General features: G+C 40.8%; 1 protein-coding gene across 1 annotated transcript in view; it reads right to left on the bottom strand.

The window, feature by feature from the left end:
• ODAD2 (outer dynein arm docking complex subunit 2) overlaps positions 1–16028 on the bottom strand; it is a 189555-nt gene that overhangs the window by 37627 nt on the left and 135900 nt on the right. The window contains 2 exon segments of the mRNA XM_016962837.4: positions 10601–10822; positions 12410–12598. Coding sequence (XP_016818326.3) covers positions 10601–10822; positions 12410–12598 — 411 coding nt within the window.

The raw sequence follows: 16028 nt of genomic DNA on the forward strand, positions 1-16028 counted from the left end.
TGATTGTCACATCATATATTGATGGTCACATCATATATTGATGGTGTAGGTTTAGATACTTCACTAATTTGGGCCTTAGTTTCCTCGTCTGCGAACTGTGTGTTTAAAGTGAAAACATTTGCTGGGCGTGGCGGCTCACACCTGTAATCTCAACACTTTGGGAGGCCAAGACGGGTGAATCACTTGAGGTCAGGAGTTTGAGACCAGCCTGGCCAACATGGTGAAACCCCCTCTCTATTAAAAACACAAAAATTAGACGGCCGTGGTGGCAGGCGCCTGTAGTCGCAGCTACTCTGGAGGCTGAGGCAGGAGAATGGCGTGAACCTGGGAGGCAGAGCTTGCAGTGAGCTGAGATCACACCACTGCACTCCAGCCTGGGCGACAGAGCGAGACTCCGTCTCAAAAAAAAAAAAAAAAAAGAATCACTTGAACGTGGGAGGCGGAGGTTGTAGTGAGCTGATATCGTACTACTACACTCTAGACTGGGTGACCGAGCGAGACTCTGTCCCAATAAATAAATAAACATCTACATAAATAAATAAATAAAATGAAAACCTTGGCTTTACCAGCCCTAACTTTCTATAAATTTATTCTCTAAGAGAAAATATCAAAAGAAAAGACTGCTTCATGTTAAGATGGAGTAACGGGGACTGGATTTACCTTCCTGTCTAAAATAATTTAAAAATGGAAAAAATCTGTGAAACAACAACTTTCAAAATATTGGAAATCAGACAACAAAAGACAGTGATTCTTGAGAGAAGGAAAACAAAAAAGGTAAGCCCTAAGATTGACCCAGACTAACTCCAGGGAGAATGTTTATAGGCTACAGCACAGGGAAGGAGAGCCCAGACAAAGCCTGACAGTCTGTCCGAGTTGAGGAGACAGAGCTGGAAATCTGGGAGAACCACAGCCACTAGAGTCTTCAGGGCAGATAATGGAGATTGGGGAGTGGAACAGAGAAACCTGGGGTCTGCGGAAGGTGCCTCTTGAATATTCAGCTCAGTACTGCTTAGCACCTGTATGAGAAGAAACTGTTTGAGGGCAGGAAAAGAACCACCTGAAAAGATTAGAAGGAATAATCTTCTAAACTCCTACAAGGGGAGGAACAGTGTCCGTCCACCACTCAGAGTGGGAGACTTCATAATGCACAGCGTATCAGGTAGAGTAGCCAGAGGTCTTGCCTCAGTAGTGGGAAAAAATTATCCCTACGCTAGTCTTGCTAACAAAGCATAAAAGTAAGAACTGAAAGGATCAAATTGTTTCAAAATAGCAATCTGATTCTTAGAACAAAGCTCGGGAATATTTATAGATATCCTGTTCCCCGAAAAAATAAAAACCCATCACTCAACATGTTAACATTCAAGGAATTGAAAGCAACCCAGAAATAATACTAGAATTGGATTACATATGAGATTAGAAAAAAACTCAACATGTCAAGTAGAGACACGAAAGATGTGAAAGGAGATCCAAATGAAACGTCGATAGTATTGCAGATGTAAAACACACTAGATGGCAATAAAGGCAAATTAAACATTGCAGAAAAAAAGTGAGCTTGAAGACAAAGAAAAAAATCCTAATTTAAAACACAGAAAAAACAGAACAAAATAAACAAAGTCTCAGGGAGCTGTGGGAAAACGTTTACCTATATTTTCACCAAATACAGGTGAAAGTGGAGTTTACAAGGACAGTAAAAAGAGAACAGGATGTAAACGTATTTGAAGACATAATGGCTGAAAAATTTCTAAATATGATGAAAACCACAAGCCCACAGATCTCAGAAGCTTAGCAAAGTCTAAGCACAAGAAACATGAAGGAAACTACACAAGGCACATCATAATCAAATTTCTCAAAACCAGTGAAAATGATGAAATCTTAAAAACAGCCAACGCAAAAAGATACATGACATACAGAGGAACAAACATAAGCATGATAACAGATTTCCTCTCTAAAACAATGCAGGTGATAATAAAATGGAGCACCATGTTTAAAGTTGGGAAAGAAAAAAAGTCAACATAAAATTCTATACCCAGCAAAAATATTTTTCAAAAACAAAGACAAAATAAAAAGTCTTTTTTAGATATATAAGACCTGAACGAATTTATCATAAACAGAACTGTACTACCAGGAAAGTTAAAAGTCTTCTAGGCAGAAGGAAAATGATATCAGGAGAAAATCTGCATTTACAGAATATAGCACTGGAAACAGTAACTATGAAGGTAAATAGAAAAGGCATTTTCCTGTGTATTTAAATCTCTGGGAAAGACAATTGTTTACAGTCAAAAACAAGAACAATACAGTTGAGCTTATAACACTTGTATGATAAAAATAGCATAAAAGTGGGGAGGGCAAAAATGGAAGCATATGGTTGTACAATTCTTAAATTATATGTTAATATGTACAACATTACTAGAACTTACATTATACTGAATTAAATACATGTGCTATGAACTCTAAAGCAATCACTAAATGACAACACAGAATAATAACTAATAAGCCAAAAATGAGATAAAATGAAATGATAAAATATTCAAATAATCCAAGAGGAGACAGAAAAAGATGAGTAAAGAGAAAAAGCAGATGGGAAAAATAGAAAACAAATAACAAGATGGTACATTTAAAGCTAACCATGGCCGGGCACAGTGGCTCACGCCCATAATCCCAGCACTTTGGGAGGCGGAGGCGGGTGGATCACCTGAGGTCAGGAGTTCGAGACCAGCCTGACCAACATGGCAAAACCCCGTCTCTGCTAAAAATACAAAAAGTAGCCGGGCGTGGTGGCATGAGCCTGTAATCTCAGCTACTCAGGAGGCTGAGGCAGGAGAATCGCTTGAACCCGGGAGGTGGAAGTTGCAGTGAGCTGAGATCGCGCCGTTGCACTCCAGCCTGGGTGACAGAACGAGACACAGTCTCAAAAAAAAAAAAAAGAAAAGAAAAGCTAACCGTGTCAATATCACTCTTCCCCTCCCAATAGTGGTAAATAGTGTAACCACTTCCCCTCCCAATAAAGGCAGAGGTTGTATAAAAGACTGAATAAAAAAGTAAGCCCTGGCCGGGCGCAGTGGCTCACACCTGTAATCCCAGCACTTTGGGAGGCCGAGGCCGGCAGATCACTAGGTCAGGAGACTGAGACCATCCTGACCAACATGGTGAAACCCTGTCTCTACTAAAAATACAAAAATTAGCTGGGCATGCTGGCACATGCCTGTAATCCCAGCTACTCAGGAGGCTGAGGTAGGAGAATCGCTTGAATCCGGGAGGTGGAGGTTGCACTAAGCCGAGATCGCGTCACTGCACTCTAGCCTGGCGACATGGCGAGACTCTGTCTCTAAATAAATAAATAAATAAATAAATAAATAAATAAATAAATAAAAGTAAGCCCTAACTATATGCTGCCTACGATTATCCACTTTAAGTGAAAAGACACAAATATGATTAAAGGATATTAAAAGCTATAAAACTTTAGTATGCTAATATTAGTACCCTCTCAAAAAAACCAAGGGTGTCTATATTAGTATTAGAAAATGATTTCAAAACAAAGAATATGACCAAGAATAAAGATGACCATTTTATAATAATACAGATTACAGGCATGAGCCACTGTGCCTGGTCCAGTTGTTTTCTAATTGCAAAAGAAATTCAGTGAGAAAAGGGCAAACAGTTTTTTCAATAAATAATGCTAATATGCCCTCCAAATGAACTTTGATTCATAATTAGTATCATAAAAAAGTTTACTCGAATGGGTCATAGACTAAAAGTGAAAAACCAAAAATTATAAAACTTCAGAAGAAAGCATGAAATCCTTGATATTTCTCAGATATGCAACCAGAAACACAATTCATTAAAAAAATAAATTGGACTTCACCAGCATTAAAAACTTCTGCTCTTCAAAAGACACAGTTAAGAGAATGAAAGACTAGCTACAGACGGGGAGAAAATATTTGCAAATTACACATATGGTAAGCAACCAGAATGTATACACAACTCTCAAAACCCAATAATAAGAAAACAACCCAATTAAAAAGTGGTCAAAAATGTGAACACTTTGCCCGAGGAGTTATACAGCTGATATACAAGCACATAGGATGTCCACATCATTAATCATTAGGAAAATTGAAATTGAAATCATAAGATACCATGACATACCTGTTAGAATGTCTAAAATCAAAAAGACTGGCCATACCAAGTGTTGGCAAGGATGCTTTCCTATACAGCTGGTGGGAATGCAAAAATGGCACACTTTGGAAAACGGTCTGGCAATTTTTTAAAAAGTTAAAGGTACACATACCGTATGATCCAGCCATTCACTCCTAGGTATTTACCTAAGAGAAGAGGAAGCAAATGTCCACCCAATGACTTGTACATGAATGTTCATAGCAGCTTTATTTGTAACAACCCAAACTGGAAATAAATATTCATTAACAAATGAAAGGAGGTTGGGCACAGTGGCTTACGCTTATAATCCCAACACTTTGGGAGGATGAGGTGAGCAGATCATTTGAGGTCAAGAGTTTGAGACCAGTCTGGCCAACATGCAAAACCCAGTCTCTACCAAAAATACAAAAATTAGCCCGGTGTGGTGGCGCATGCCTGTAACCCCAGCTACTCGGGAGGCTGAGGCATGAGAATTGCTTGAGCCAAGGAGGTAGAGGTTGCAGTGAGCCCAGATCGAGCCACTGAACTCCACCCTGGGCCACAGAGACAGATTCTGTCACAAAACAAAACTAAACTAAACAAAAAAAGAAAGGATAACCAAATTATGATAATTTCATACAATGGACTACCACTCAGAGATAAAAGAGTTGATTGAGCCACATAAGAATGTGAATTAATACGAAAATAAGTAAGCTGAGTGAAGGAAGCCAAACAAAAAAACCAAGTACTTACTGCAGGAACCCATTTTTCTTAAGTTCTAGAAAATGAAAACTTATCTATATTGACAGAAAGCAGACCAGTGATTGGCCCAGGCAGAGTGGGGCAGGAGACAGGGATTATGTAAGGGTACCAGGAAACTGTGGGTGATCATCATTTTGGTTTGGTAATAGTTTCATGTGTATGTGTGGGTGTAGGCATATATATGTCAAAATCTATCAAAGTGTACACCTTAAAATGTGCATGTGTATGTCAATTATCCCTTAAAGCTGTCAAGATCTCTTAAAATTAAAAAAAAATTGAAATAAGAAAAGCATTTGATGTACATATGATATTAAAGTTAAACATGATGAACTAAACTCTGACTTACTGGACCCCTTCAGTAATCATGAACTTCTTTCTCACTTTACAGGAGAAATACAAATAAAAATTAAAAAGCCAATCAGAAACAAGTCTGTTTATTACTCTATATGTAGTATATATTCATCGATACCAATTGGTTCTATTAAATTATTTAATAGCATATCACCTAGTAAACTCTTCTCGGCACTCCAAGGAATGTCTGGAATGGGAGAAAAACACTCAAAACTACAGCGACATTAAGAGTTTTAATTAACAGGAAATATATTTAGATAAAACATTAAGTATATGGGCACTTAATGAGTGTTTCTAGGTGACCTTAGTATCTAAAATCCATTTACTTGATTCACAAACATTAACAGTATTTTTTTTTTGTCCCTGTGCTAGACTTCAAAAACGATGGGTGTGTTTGCTTCTGGGATCATCTTTCTGGCTCTCTGGAACGCCAGTACATGTACTGAGCCTAGAAGGCAGCTAGCCTGTTGGCTGTACCAATTCAGCAGTTCCAATTGAACTGCTCTCCACTCACTCTGCCAATGCTGGACATACTTCTGATTGTATTTGTCTGCAATCTCTTCAATTTCCTGCCTTTCAGAAAGTTATAAGCCATGATGTAGCTTTCACTTGCCTGGTATAGACATTTGCAAAAACAAATCCAATGACACCATGGGGAAAGAAGCTTGATGCCTTTAATAGGTGCTCATCAGTCTTCTAGTTGATCACTTTTTCTGTCCTAGGAAAGGGCTTGCCTTGATGAATTTTTTTCCTGCAATTTATTCTTCCCCATTACTCTCCTTTGCTACAGTTTTGTTATAATTAGCAAATAACTTGGACATCTCTTAGACTTCTCATATTTTCCACATAGTTTCCAACAAATCTGCATCCATATTCACAAATTTGTAATGATACAAATCCCTGGGCTGATACATTTGAAAAGGAAGTCTGTGCAAAATCATAAAGAGAATAGGATTGAATATTCCTATCACATTGTATTGGAGGGGATTGATTAACACATTTAGAGGAGATTCTTACCTCTTCTAAAACAAAAGCTGATTTTTCAACATAAGTGGATCAGGAAATCCTTGTTGACCTCTTACCAGTATTTAAACACAAACCCTTTTGAAACTTGCTCTTCCTTTGGCTTCTAGAACTCCTGGTTAACCTCTTAACTTCTCCAGTCTAGTCTGACAGCTCTTCTTCCTAGTTTACATGCCCCAAAAGTGAAAATGTAGATATTTCCCAGGCCTCTCTAAACTCTCTGCCAAAAACATCTCATCCACCCTCATTAATGTCTTAATACCCCCTGCTGATAATTTCCGAATCTCTCCACTCTCCACTCTCCACTCTGGAATTGCACAGTCTGGCAAGGAAACCACTAGCCACTAGTGAGCACTTAAAATGTGGCTGGTGCAAACCGAGACATACTAGAAAACACACAAGAGATTTTGAAGACTTGGGTACAAAGGCCGAGGTGGGTGGATCACCTGAGGTCAGGAGTTCGAGACTAGCCTGGCCAACATGGTGAAACCCTGTCTCTACTAAGAAGACAAAAATTAGTCAGGCATCATGGCGGGTGCCTGTAATCCCAGCTACTCAGGAGGCTGAGGCAGGAGAATCGCTCAAACCCAGGAGGCGGGGGTTGCAGTGAGCCGAGATTGAGCCATTGCACTCCAGCCTGGACGACAAGACCAAAACTCTGTCTCAAAAATAAATAAATAATAATAATATAAAGTATCTTAAGTAATTTTTATATTGATTATATGTTGAAATAACAATATTTTGGATATACACCATGTACCCTTGAACAACAAAAGTTTAAACTGCACGAGTCCACTTATATGTGGATTTCCTTCAGCCTCTGCCACTCCTGAGACAGCGAGACCAACTCAACTTCCCCCTCCTCTTCAGCCTACTCTACGTGAAGATGACAAGGATGAAGACCTTTAGGATGATCCACTTCCACTTAATAAACAGTAAATATATTTTCTCTTCCTTGATTCTCATAACGCTTTTCTTCCTCTAGCTAATTTTATTGTACTAATACATAATACATATAACATACGAAATATGTATTAATCAACTGTTGATGTTTTTGGTCAACAGTAGGCTATTAGTAGTTAAGTTCTGGGGCAGTCAAAAGTTATATGTGGATTTTGACCGTGTAGTGGGTCATCACCCCTAACTCCTGCATTGTTCAAAGGTCAAGTGTATTGGGTTAAATATATTACTAAAATTAATTTCACTGTTTCCTTTTATCTTTTCTTAAAGTGTGACTGCTAGAAAATTTAATATTACATACATGGCTTATGTGACATTTCTGCTGGGCAGCGCTGCTTTACACCTAAAATTCAAACTGACTATTCAAACTGAACACATTAGAAACTGAACTCATTATATTTCAGACCCTGCTCCGTCACTGTCAGGATAGAATAAACCTTAGCCTTCAGGAGACAGATACACCGCATTACATCGGCCACTGCTGTTGAGGAAATTGTCTAACAAAGCAGCTAATCCTAGGATCAATTACTTATGAATAGACGACACGGTGACTCTGGTCATTGTTAAAGAGCCTGTCAACATTCACTCATTGGCAGCTGCAGCAGGAATGTTTGTACAACTGGAAAATAACAAGCATTTGAAGAGAAGTCGGCAGCAGGAATTAGGAACAAAGACAGCCAGGGTTTTGCCAAAATACTGGATAAAATTTACATGCATTCGAAGTCAGAAATGTTAGCAGTCACACATGTAGTTGTGATACATTCTCTGCAGGTAATTGAACCACCCCGATGTGCCAAAATTTTTTGCATTACCTGGCTCGTGAAATCTTCCTCTTCATCTAGGCTGAAATCTGGAATCTTTTTTTTACTAGGCTTTCCTTTATTCCCATATCCAAGCAACTATCAAATTATGATTCTACCAACACCCAGTATGCCACACCTACATTTTTTTCCTCCTTAAAGAAAACCAGAGAAAGGAAACACAGGTTGTTATGCTTCCCCCATGACCCCACAAGTTCTGGGGCTCAGAACAGAGTAGGAAAAAGAGGTCGAGAGAGACAATCTCCAGGTTGCATATTTCTGCTGGTAACACAGCATGGTAAGGTCTGCCTCTATGTTATTGCAGAGTAATTTACAAAAAAGTACCCTGTTCTTTACAGTTTTCCTCCAGTAGGAGTAACAGGTTGTTGGAAATGCAAACAGACTAAAGAGAAAGGCCCCCAAGAAACCCAAGGATAATCTGGGAAAGGCTCTAGAACACAACAGACACAATTTTCCTTCTTTGCTTTTTTCTTTTCTGTCCTTCACTCTAATCTTTCTTATTGCCTTTCTTTTTCTAATTCTAAAGTTTCTCTTTACAGAAACTTTCCTAACTGTGTGGGTGGGCAAACACAGTTTGGTCACTTTACAAGGTAGGATAATATTCATAAATGATTTTGGATTATCTATTGGCTTGCATCAGAAGAAATAATTGCGAGTTGCATATACACCAGGCATTTATGTCAACTGAACCATTACATGTACACCTTAGTAGTTTTTTTTTGTTGTTTTTTTTTTTTTTTTTTTTGAGACAGAGTCTCGCTCTGCCACCCAGGCTGGAGTGCAGTGGTGTGATCTCAGCTCACTGCAACCTCCACCTCCCAGGTTCAAGCGATTCTCCTGCCTCAGCCTCCCGAGTAGCTGGGACTACAGGTGCATGCCTATACATTTTTAAACTTTTTGAGCTTAAACTAACTGACAATTGTCTAAGCATATGCTATATGTCAGACATTTTTACCTGGCTACTTAAATTTTATAGTTTCTTTTTTTTTTTAAGACTGCATACTTAGGTTGTGCAAGTCCCTGTTCAATAAAAGTATGCATAATTTTAAATTAGAAATATCTTCCTTTTTGAAATGGGAACACAGTCATATTGAGACAATGGCCTTTTTAGCATTCCTGAACAACTTGAAGTTAATGTTCCAATATGTTTTTTATAATTTACTTTTAAACATTGTTACTTAGTTTAAAAGATGCTTTGGCCAGATTTTTGCTTGAAGCAACTAATCTGGCCTAATTTACATGCCATAAAAACAGATTTATAATGGAAAGGTTGACACATTCAAACATATATTGAGTTTAATTTCAGAAAAATTAACATCATATTCTTCTACTGGAATAGATTTCAAGAAGAAGTAATTAAAATAATTGCCTCAAAAATTGCCAATTGGCATTTTAAGAGTACTATTCCTCCTAAGATGTTTCATATCTAGCATATCTAGATTTGACTAGATATGACTAACTGGGGTTTTTAACTCTTTGCTAAAACAACAAGTCCACTTTGGGCATCTATTTTAAGATGTAAATGCATCTGGTTGTCATAGGCTCCAAATGAAGGTAATAAGCAGTAAAATTATATTGTACAAGGAAACAGGCTATAGAAAAGAACTAATATTTTAAATCAATTTTTCCTAATACATGTGAGCTGTTCATGTACTCTAAGTATTTTTATATTTACTGCCAGCAAAATATTCTAGTTGGTTTGCAATGTGTAGGTAAGTTAGAGTCTCTTTACAGAAACTTTCCTGTCTACTGATGCACAGATTTAAACAAACAAACAAACAAACAAACATGTCTTTGAATCTATCTATTGTTGTTATGGTTTAGACTAACAAGCTCCATCTAGTTATTGTTTCAGCCAGTTCCTTTGGTGTTTAGTTGGTGCCTATGGTTGCCCCTATCCTTTATTATTTATGTGTTAAGTAAACACTATAGCCAATAGAATTGTGAGTACTACTGCTTGCCCATATGCTGTACATTTTCTTTCATCAAAAATCAAATTATGGAATGATTATTTTACGAAGTAAATTTCTATGCTTTAATTTAGAAAAATTCTATCTCCATACAACTTTTCTGCAGCATAAATCATCATAACACACTGGCTGGGCATTGTGACTCACTCCTATAATCCCAACACTTTGGGAGGCCGAAGCAGGAGGATCACTTGAGGCCAGCAGTTCAAGACCAGCCAGGGCAGCATGGCAAGACCCTGTCTGTATGCAAAATTAAAAGAATTAGCCAGGTATGTTGGCATGCACCTGTAGTCCTGGCTACTTGGGAGGGTGAGGCAGGAGGATCACTTGAGCCCAGGAGTTCAAGGCTGCAGTGAACTATGATTGCACCACTATACTCCAGCCTGGGCAACACAGCGAGACCTTGTTTAAAAAGAAAAAAAAAGTCATGATAACACATGGCTTGAATGCAGCCATGATGCAGCAGGCAGGCACTTTTGTGTCTCTGAATACCTCCTTTAGAGAAATCTTAGTGATGCCTAAGTTTCTTTCCAGGCTACATTTACCAAACTTGGACTAAACCACAAAGTCATTCCACTGTACCTTTACTGCACCATTCTCATGCATGGTGATGCAGTTATCAGCATCTTCTGAGAGTTGGTACAAGGCCTGAGCTGTCGCCCGATGCACGTTGGTGTCATTTGATTTCAGATAACGCACTAGTGGAGCCACTGCTTTGTGCTCACCGAAGGCCACTCTATTCCTGCCCCACATACAGCAACGTGAAATAGCTTCTGCTAGATGATGTCTCAATTTATTGTTATTCTGTGCAAAGGAAAATGAAATGGGATCTGTGCATTGTAATGAGCCTGCAAGATCATGTCTATAAGCACTTCATGTTTATTAACCATTAAGACACCAATGAGTCTAGAGAAAAGGGCCAGCTGGCTGACTACCTAGGTGATGTCTTGAAGGAACTAGTCTTTTTTAGATGGAGTCTCACTCTGTTGCCCAGGCCAAAGTGCAGTGGTGCCATCTCAGCTCACTGCAAGCTCTGCCTCCTGGATTCAAGTGATTCTCATGCCTCAGCCTCCCAAGTAGCTGAAATTACAGGTGCCCGCCACCACGCCTGGCTAATTTTTGTATTTTTAGTAGAGAAGGGGTTTCACCATGTTGGCCAGGCTGGTCTTGAACTCCTGGCCTCAAGTGATCCACTCACTTTGGCCTCCAAAAGTGCTGAGATTACAGGCATGAGCCACTGCACGCAGCTGAAGGAACTAGACTTTTGGTGGGTCACCAACGGACCAACGTTCAATCTTGAGTTTTCTTCTTATGAACTGAATGTAGTCAGTGCACTCAAAGGTGACCAAGCATCTGACATCAGTCATTAGCTCAAGGCTAGATTTTCTTTAGAGTCAGTCTACTACACAACACAAAATTACAGATCAGCAAGTTATTTTGTAATCCAAATATTTAAAGAATATTAGATATTCTTAAAGGGATACTGCACTTAACTGGGATAAGTGGATTGACTGGATTTCTCCACCCTAGGAATACATTGATATCAGTAATACACCTTGGTTCCCTTGGCTCCTGAGAGGGAGAAGAGAGTGCAGCAAATCCGAAGACACATTTTGGGTCTTCCATTTTCCTTTCTGTATTTTTTGATGCAGACGATATCCTTCTTTGTATATGTAATTGCCCTGTAATGGGCATACTATTACTGAATCGGATGGTTTTGTGTTTATTAAGAGTACTGCTCTCTTGATTCAGGCAACAACTTGGTGTCCTTAACTGAATCTGACAGATATTCTTAGGAACTCAAAGTCTTCTAGACCAAGCATCCTTCCAGGGTTTGAATTTCTGCTCTATGACTTTTCTGCCAAGTGGTAGTCCAAGCTATGCTCAAATACCTCTGGTCATGGTGAAGTCATTGTCTCTCAAGGCTGCTTATTCTGTCTGGCACAGCTCTGGATAAACAATGCAATGATTGCCAAAGTCTTCTAGCTCAAGAATGCCATCGATTGAAGCTTGCTAAACTGGGGAGGCACATTTGATTTCTAACGTTGGCATGAAGAACCATCGAGAATCATAACCATGATGGTGGCGGTGAAGATGATAGTTAACACTTACATAATAGCACTTGCATTTGCCACTTTACTTGCCAGTGGCAAATAAAAAACAGCTTCTATTTTACAAGGATCTTGTAATACTAACATTTTATAGTTTAAAATACGCTTTCACATATATTAGTCTCAGAGAAACTAAATGAATTGACCAAATCTCATACCTCATAAGCAATGGGTATTAAACTTGAATCCAGGTTTCTGGACTGCAAATGCATTGTTTTCATCACTATACCATGATATCTCAGGACAATATGCATGTAAAACAAAAAGATTTGTTACTTACTGTATTTGCCAGTTTGGACAATAAAGGAACAACTCCATGATCTGTAATAACAGCTAAATTTTCTTGATCTTTTGCTATGTTGGTAATGGCAGCACATACACTTGCCAGAACTTCTTTGTTATCTGATTTCAGTAAATTGACAATAAGTTCCAAACCACCAACAAAGGAACGAACCATTTCCCCAGCATCCTAGACAAAAATAAAAGTAAAGATGGTATCAAAACTAAGCCTACATTTAGGCATTTTTTAAGAGGCAGAAAGTAACAATACAGCTGTGAGGTACATCTTTGGCATGAAAGACTACTTCAACTTAATTTATTTCTATATTATATATTATTTCTACATATATATGTATAAAGTATGTGTGTGTACATATGTATAAGTCTATATACATATATAGCACATATAAAAATTCAGTTTCAAAAAATATTTATTGAATAACTATTACAGGAGAGTCACTGTGTTAGCTACTGAGGATATCAAAGTTATTAAAGTACAGTTGATTCTTACTATTTGTGGTAGCTTTGTTCTATAAAGTAACTGCAAACACTGAATCAGCCAATACTAAACTGTTTCTCTTAGGAAAAATATAGGACTAGGTTCCTGCAAGCCTCTGGCTACAACATTTTCATCAGTTGATGGATACATAGCCTTGTTTTATGTGTATTTCTGTTTGAAGACACCTGATTTCATATATATTGTTCATTCATTCACATTGAACTCATGGCCAACAGCATTATAGCTCATGCAATGGAGCTTATTTAACACAGATATTTTCTCTTTCAGGCATACCACAGCTTTCTTGCACTTACAAACCATAGGCAGCACCTCAGCACCACATCTTGGGGCCATTGTGAACAGTGAAATAACGAACAAAAAGCACAAAAATCCAAAAATTATGGCACTAAATGGACTGCAAAATGGACACTTGCTTATAGTATGAGAAATGAAACAAGAAGGCAGAGAATCGCCTTCTTCAGCCTCAGCTGAGAACGTGTGCATTGGACGACTCAAATTTTTCACTTCTCTGTGCATGTCCAAGAATGACCATATTGATTAGGGGGTTACAAGTAAATTTGAGCAAGTAGGCAAATTCCCAAGGAGAATTTGTGAATAATGTGGATCGACTTTATATATGCTTTTGCCATGATGTTGCCTACAACTGGTGGGGAAGATGGGCATTAAGAAATTACAAGTATAACAAATAGCACTGGAGGGAGGAGGAGATGAAGAGACTACAAATCCATACAATGAGGAAACCTCAACTAATATAAAGGTTCAAGGGCTGACTCCCCAAGGCCTAAGGGACAAAAAGTTATCCAGCATGAAAGGGATTCTGGTTGGACAAATCATCATGTTGCACAGATCTGAGAGTGAGAGAGAAGGTGATTTTTTTTTTCTAGTTCAGAATGACTGGAGCATAAAATAAGAAAGGCAGCATGGGAGAAAGTGAGACTTAAGAGGTGAGATCTTGAAGGGTCTCACCTTTAAGATCCTTCAGGGAGCATCTTGGTAAAGGGTTTGGAGTTCATTTTTAAGGGCATTGGAAAGCCCCTGAAGAGGCTGAAGTGTGGGGGAATTATTTTTATCAATTTTTTATCTTAGAAGATTTCTCAGAATTACAGGGTGCAGGGTTGGAGTGGGTGCAAAGAATGGTATAGGGAACACAGGGGCTATTTCACTAGACCACATGGGAAGTAGTGATGGTTTGGGTGAGGGTGGTGGTCCATGCCTGGAGAGAAAAGTGTGGATTTGGGAAGCTTGCTTGGAGAAGATAGAGATGAGTGATTTGAGATGATTCCCATGTCTCTGGCTCAACTTAGTAGGGCTAATGTTGGAAAAGCTGGGTTTGGTTTGACTTGGTTTGGTTTTCTTGGGGTGCCATATGATATTAGAAGACCTAATTTGAATGAAGTACCCACAGACATTTAAGTGGAACTATCTAGGATGCAGATGAATGTATGGGCTTGGAACTTAGAAAAAAAAAAAAAAACAGGCTGGAAGTGGAGATTTGGAATTCATCAGAATAAAGACTGTAACTAAAGCCATGCAAATTAGAGAGTGAGGAGTGAAGTGAGAGTGGGGAGTGAGGTGAGAGCGGGGAGTGAGGGGAGAGTGGGGAGTGAGGTGAGAGTGGGGAGTGAGGGGAGAGTGGGGAGTGAGGGGAGAGCGGGGAGTGAGGGGAGAGCAGGTAGTGAGGTGACAGCGAGGAGTGAGGGGAGAGTGGGGAGTGAGGTGAGAGTGGGGAGTGAGGTGAGAGTGGGGAGTGAGGTGAGAATGAGGAGTGAGGTGAGAGTGGGGAGTGAGGTGAGAGTGGGGAGTGAGGTGAGAGCGTGTAGTGAGGTGAGAGCGGGGAGTGAGGTGAGAATGAGGAGTGAGGTGAGAGTGGGGAGTGAGGTGAGAGTGGGGAGTGAGGTGAGAGCGTGTAGTGAGGTGAGAGTGGGGAGTGAGGTGAGAGTGGGGAGTGAGGGGAGAGTGGGGAGTGAGGTGAGAGTGGGGAGTGAGGGGAGAGTGGGGAGTGAGGTGAGAGTGGGGAGTGAGGTGAGAATGGGGAGTGAGGTGAGAGTGGGGAGTGAGGTGAGAGTGGGGAGTGAGGTGAGAGTGGGGAGTGAGGGGAGAGTGAGGAGTGGGGTGAGAGTGGGGAGTGAGGGGAGAGTGGGGAGTGAGGTGAGAGTGGGGAGTGAGGGGAGAGTGAGGAGTGAGGTGAGAATGGGGAGTGAGGTGAGAATGGGGAGTGAGGTGAGAGTGGGGAGTGAGGTGAGAGTGGGGAGTGAGGGGAGAGTGGGGAGTGAGGGGAGAGTGGGGAGTGAGTGGAGAGTGGGGAGTGAGGGGAGAGTGGGGAGTGAGGGGAGAGTGAGGAGTGGGGTGAGAGTGGGGAGTGAGGGGAGAGTGGGGAGTGAGGTGAGAGTGGGGAGTGAGGGGAGAGTGAGGAGTGAGGGGAGAGTGGGGAGTGAGGGGAGAGTGAGGAGTGGGGTGAGAGTGGGGAGTGAGGTGAGAGCGTGGAGTGAGGTGAGAGCGGGGAGTGAGGTGAGAATGAGGAGTGAGGTGAGAGTGGGGAGTGAGGTGAGAGTGGGGAGTGAGGTGAGAGTGGGGAGTGAGGGGAGAGTGGGGAGTGAGGTGAGAGTGGGGAGTGAGGGGAGAATGGGGAGTGAGGGGAGAGTGGGGAGTGAGGTGAGAGTGGGGAGTGAGGGGAGAGTGGGGAGTGAGGTGAGAGTGGGGAGTGAGGTGAGAGTGGGGAGTGAGGGGAGAGTGGGGAGTGAGGTGAGAGTGGGGAGTGAGGGGAGAGTGGGGAGTGAGGTGAGAGTGGGGAGTGAGGTGAGAATGGGGAGTGAGGTGAGAGTGGGGAGTGAGGTGAGAGTGGGGAGTGAGGTGAGAGTGGGGAGTGAGGGGAGAGTGAGGAGTGGGGTGAGAGTGGGGAGTGAGGGGAGAGTGGGGAGTGAGGTGAGAGTGGGGAGTGAGGGGAGAGTGAGGAGTGAGGTGAGAATGGGGAGTGAGGTGAGAATGGGGAGTGAGGTGAGAGTGGGGAGTGAGGTGAGAGTGGGGAGTGAGGGGAGAGTGGGGAGTGAGTGGAGAGTGGGGAGTGAGGGGAGAGTGAGGAGTGAGGTGAGAGTGGGGAGTG

This window comes from Pan troglodytes, chromosome 8 (genome assembly GCF_028858775.2).
Source record: "Pan troglodytes isolate AG18354 chromosome 8, NHGRI_mPanTro3-v2.0_pri, whole genome shotgun sequence".
In the NCBI taxonomy this organism is placed as follows: domain Eukaryota; kingdom Metazoa; phylum Chordata; class Mammalia; order Primates; family Hominidae; genus Pan; species Pan troglodytes.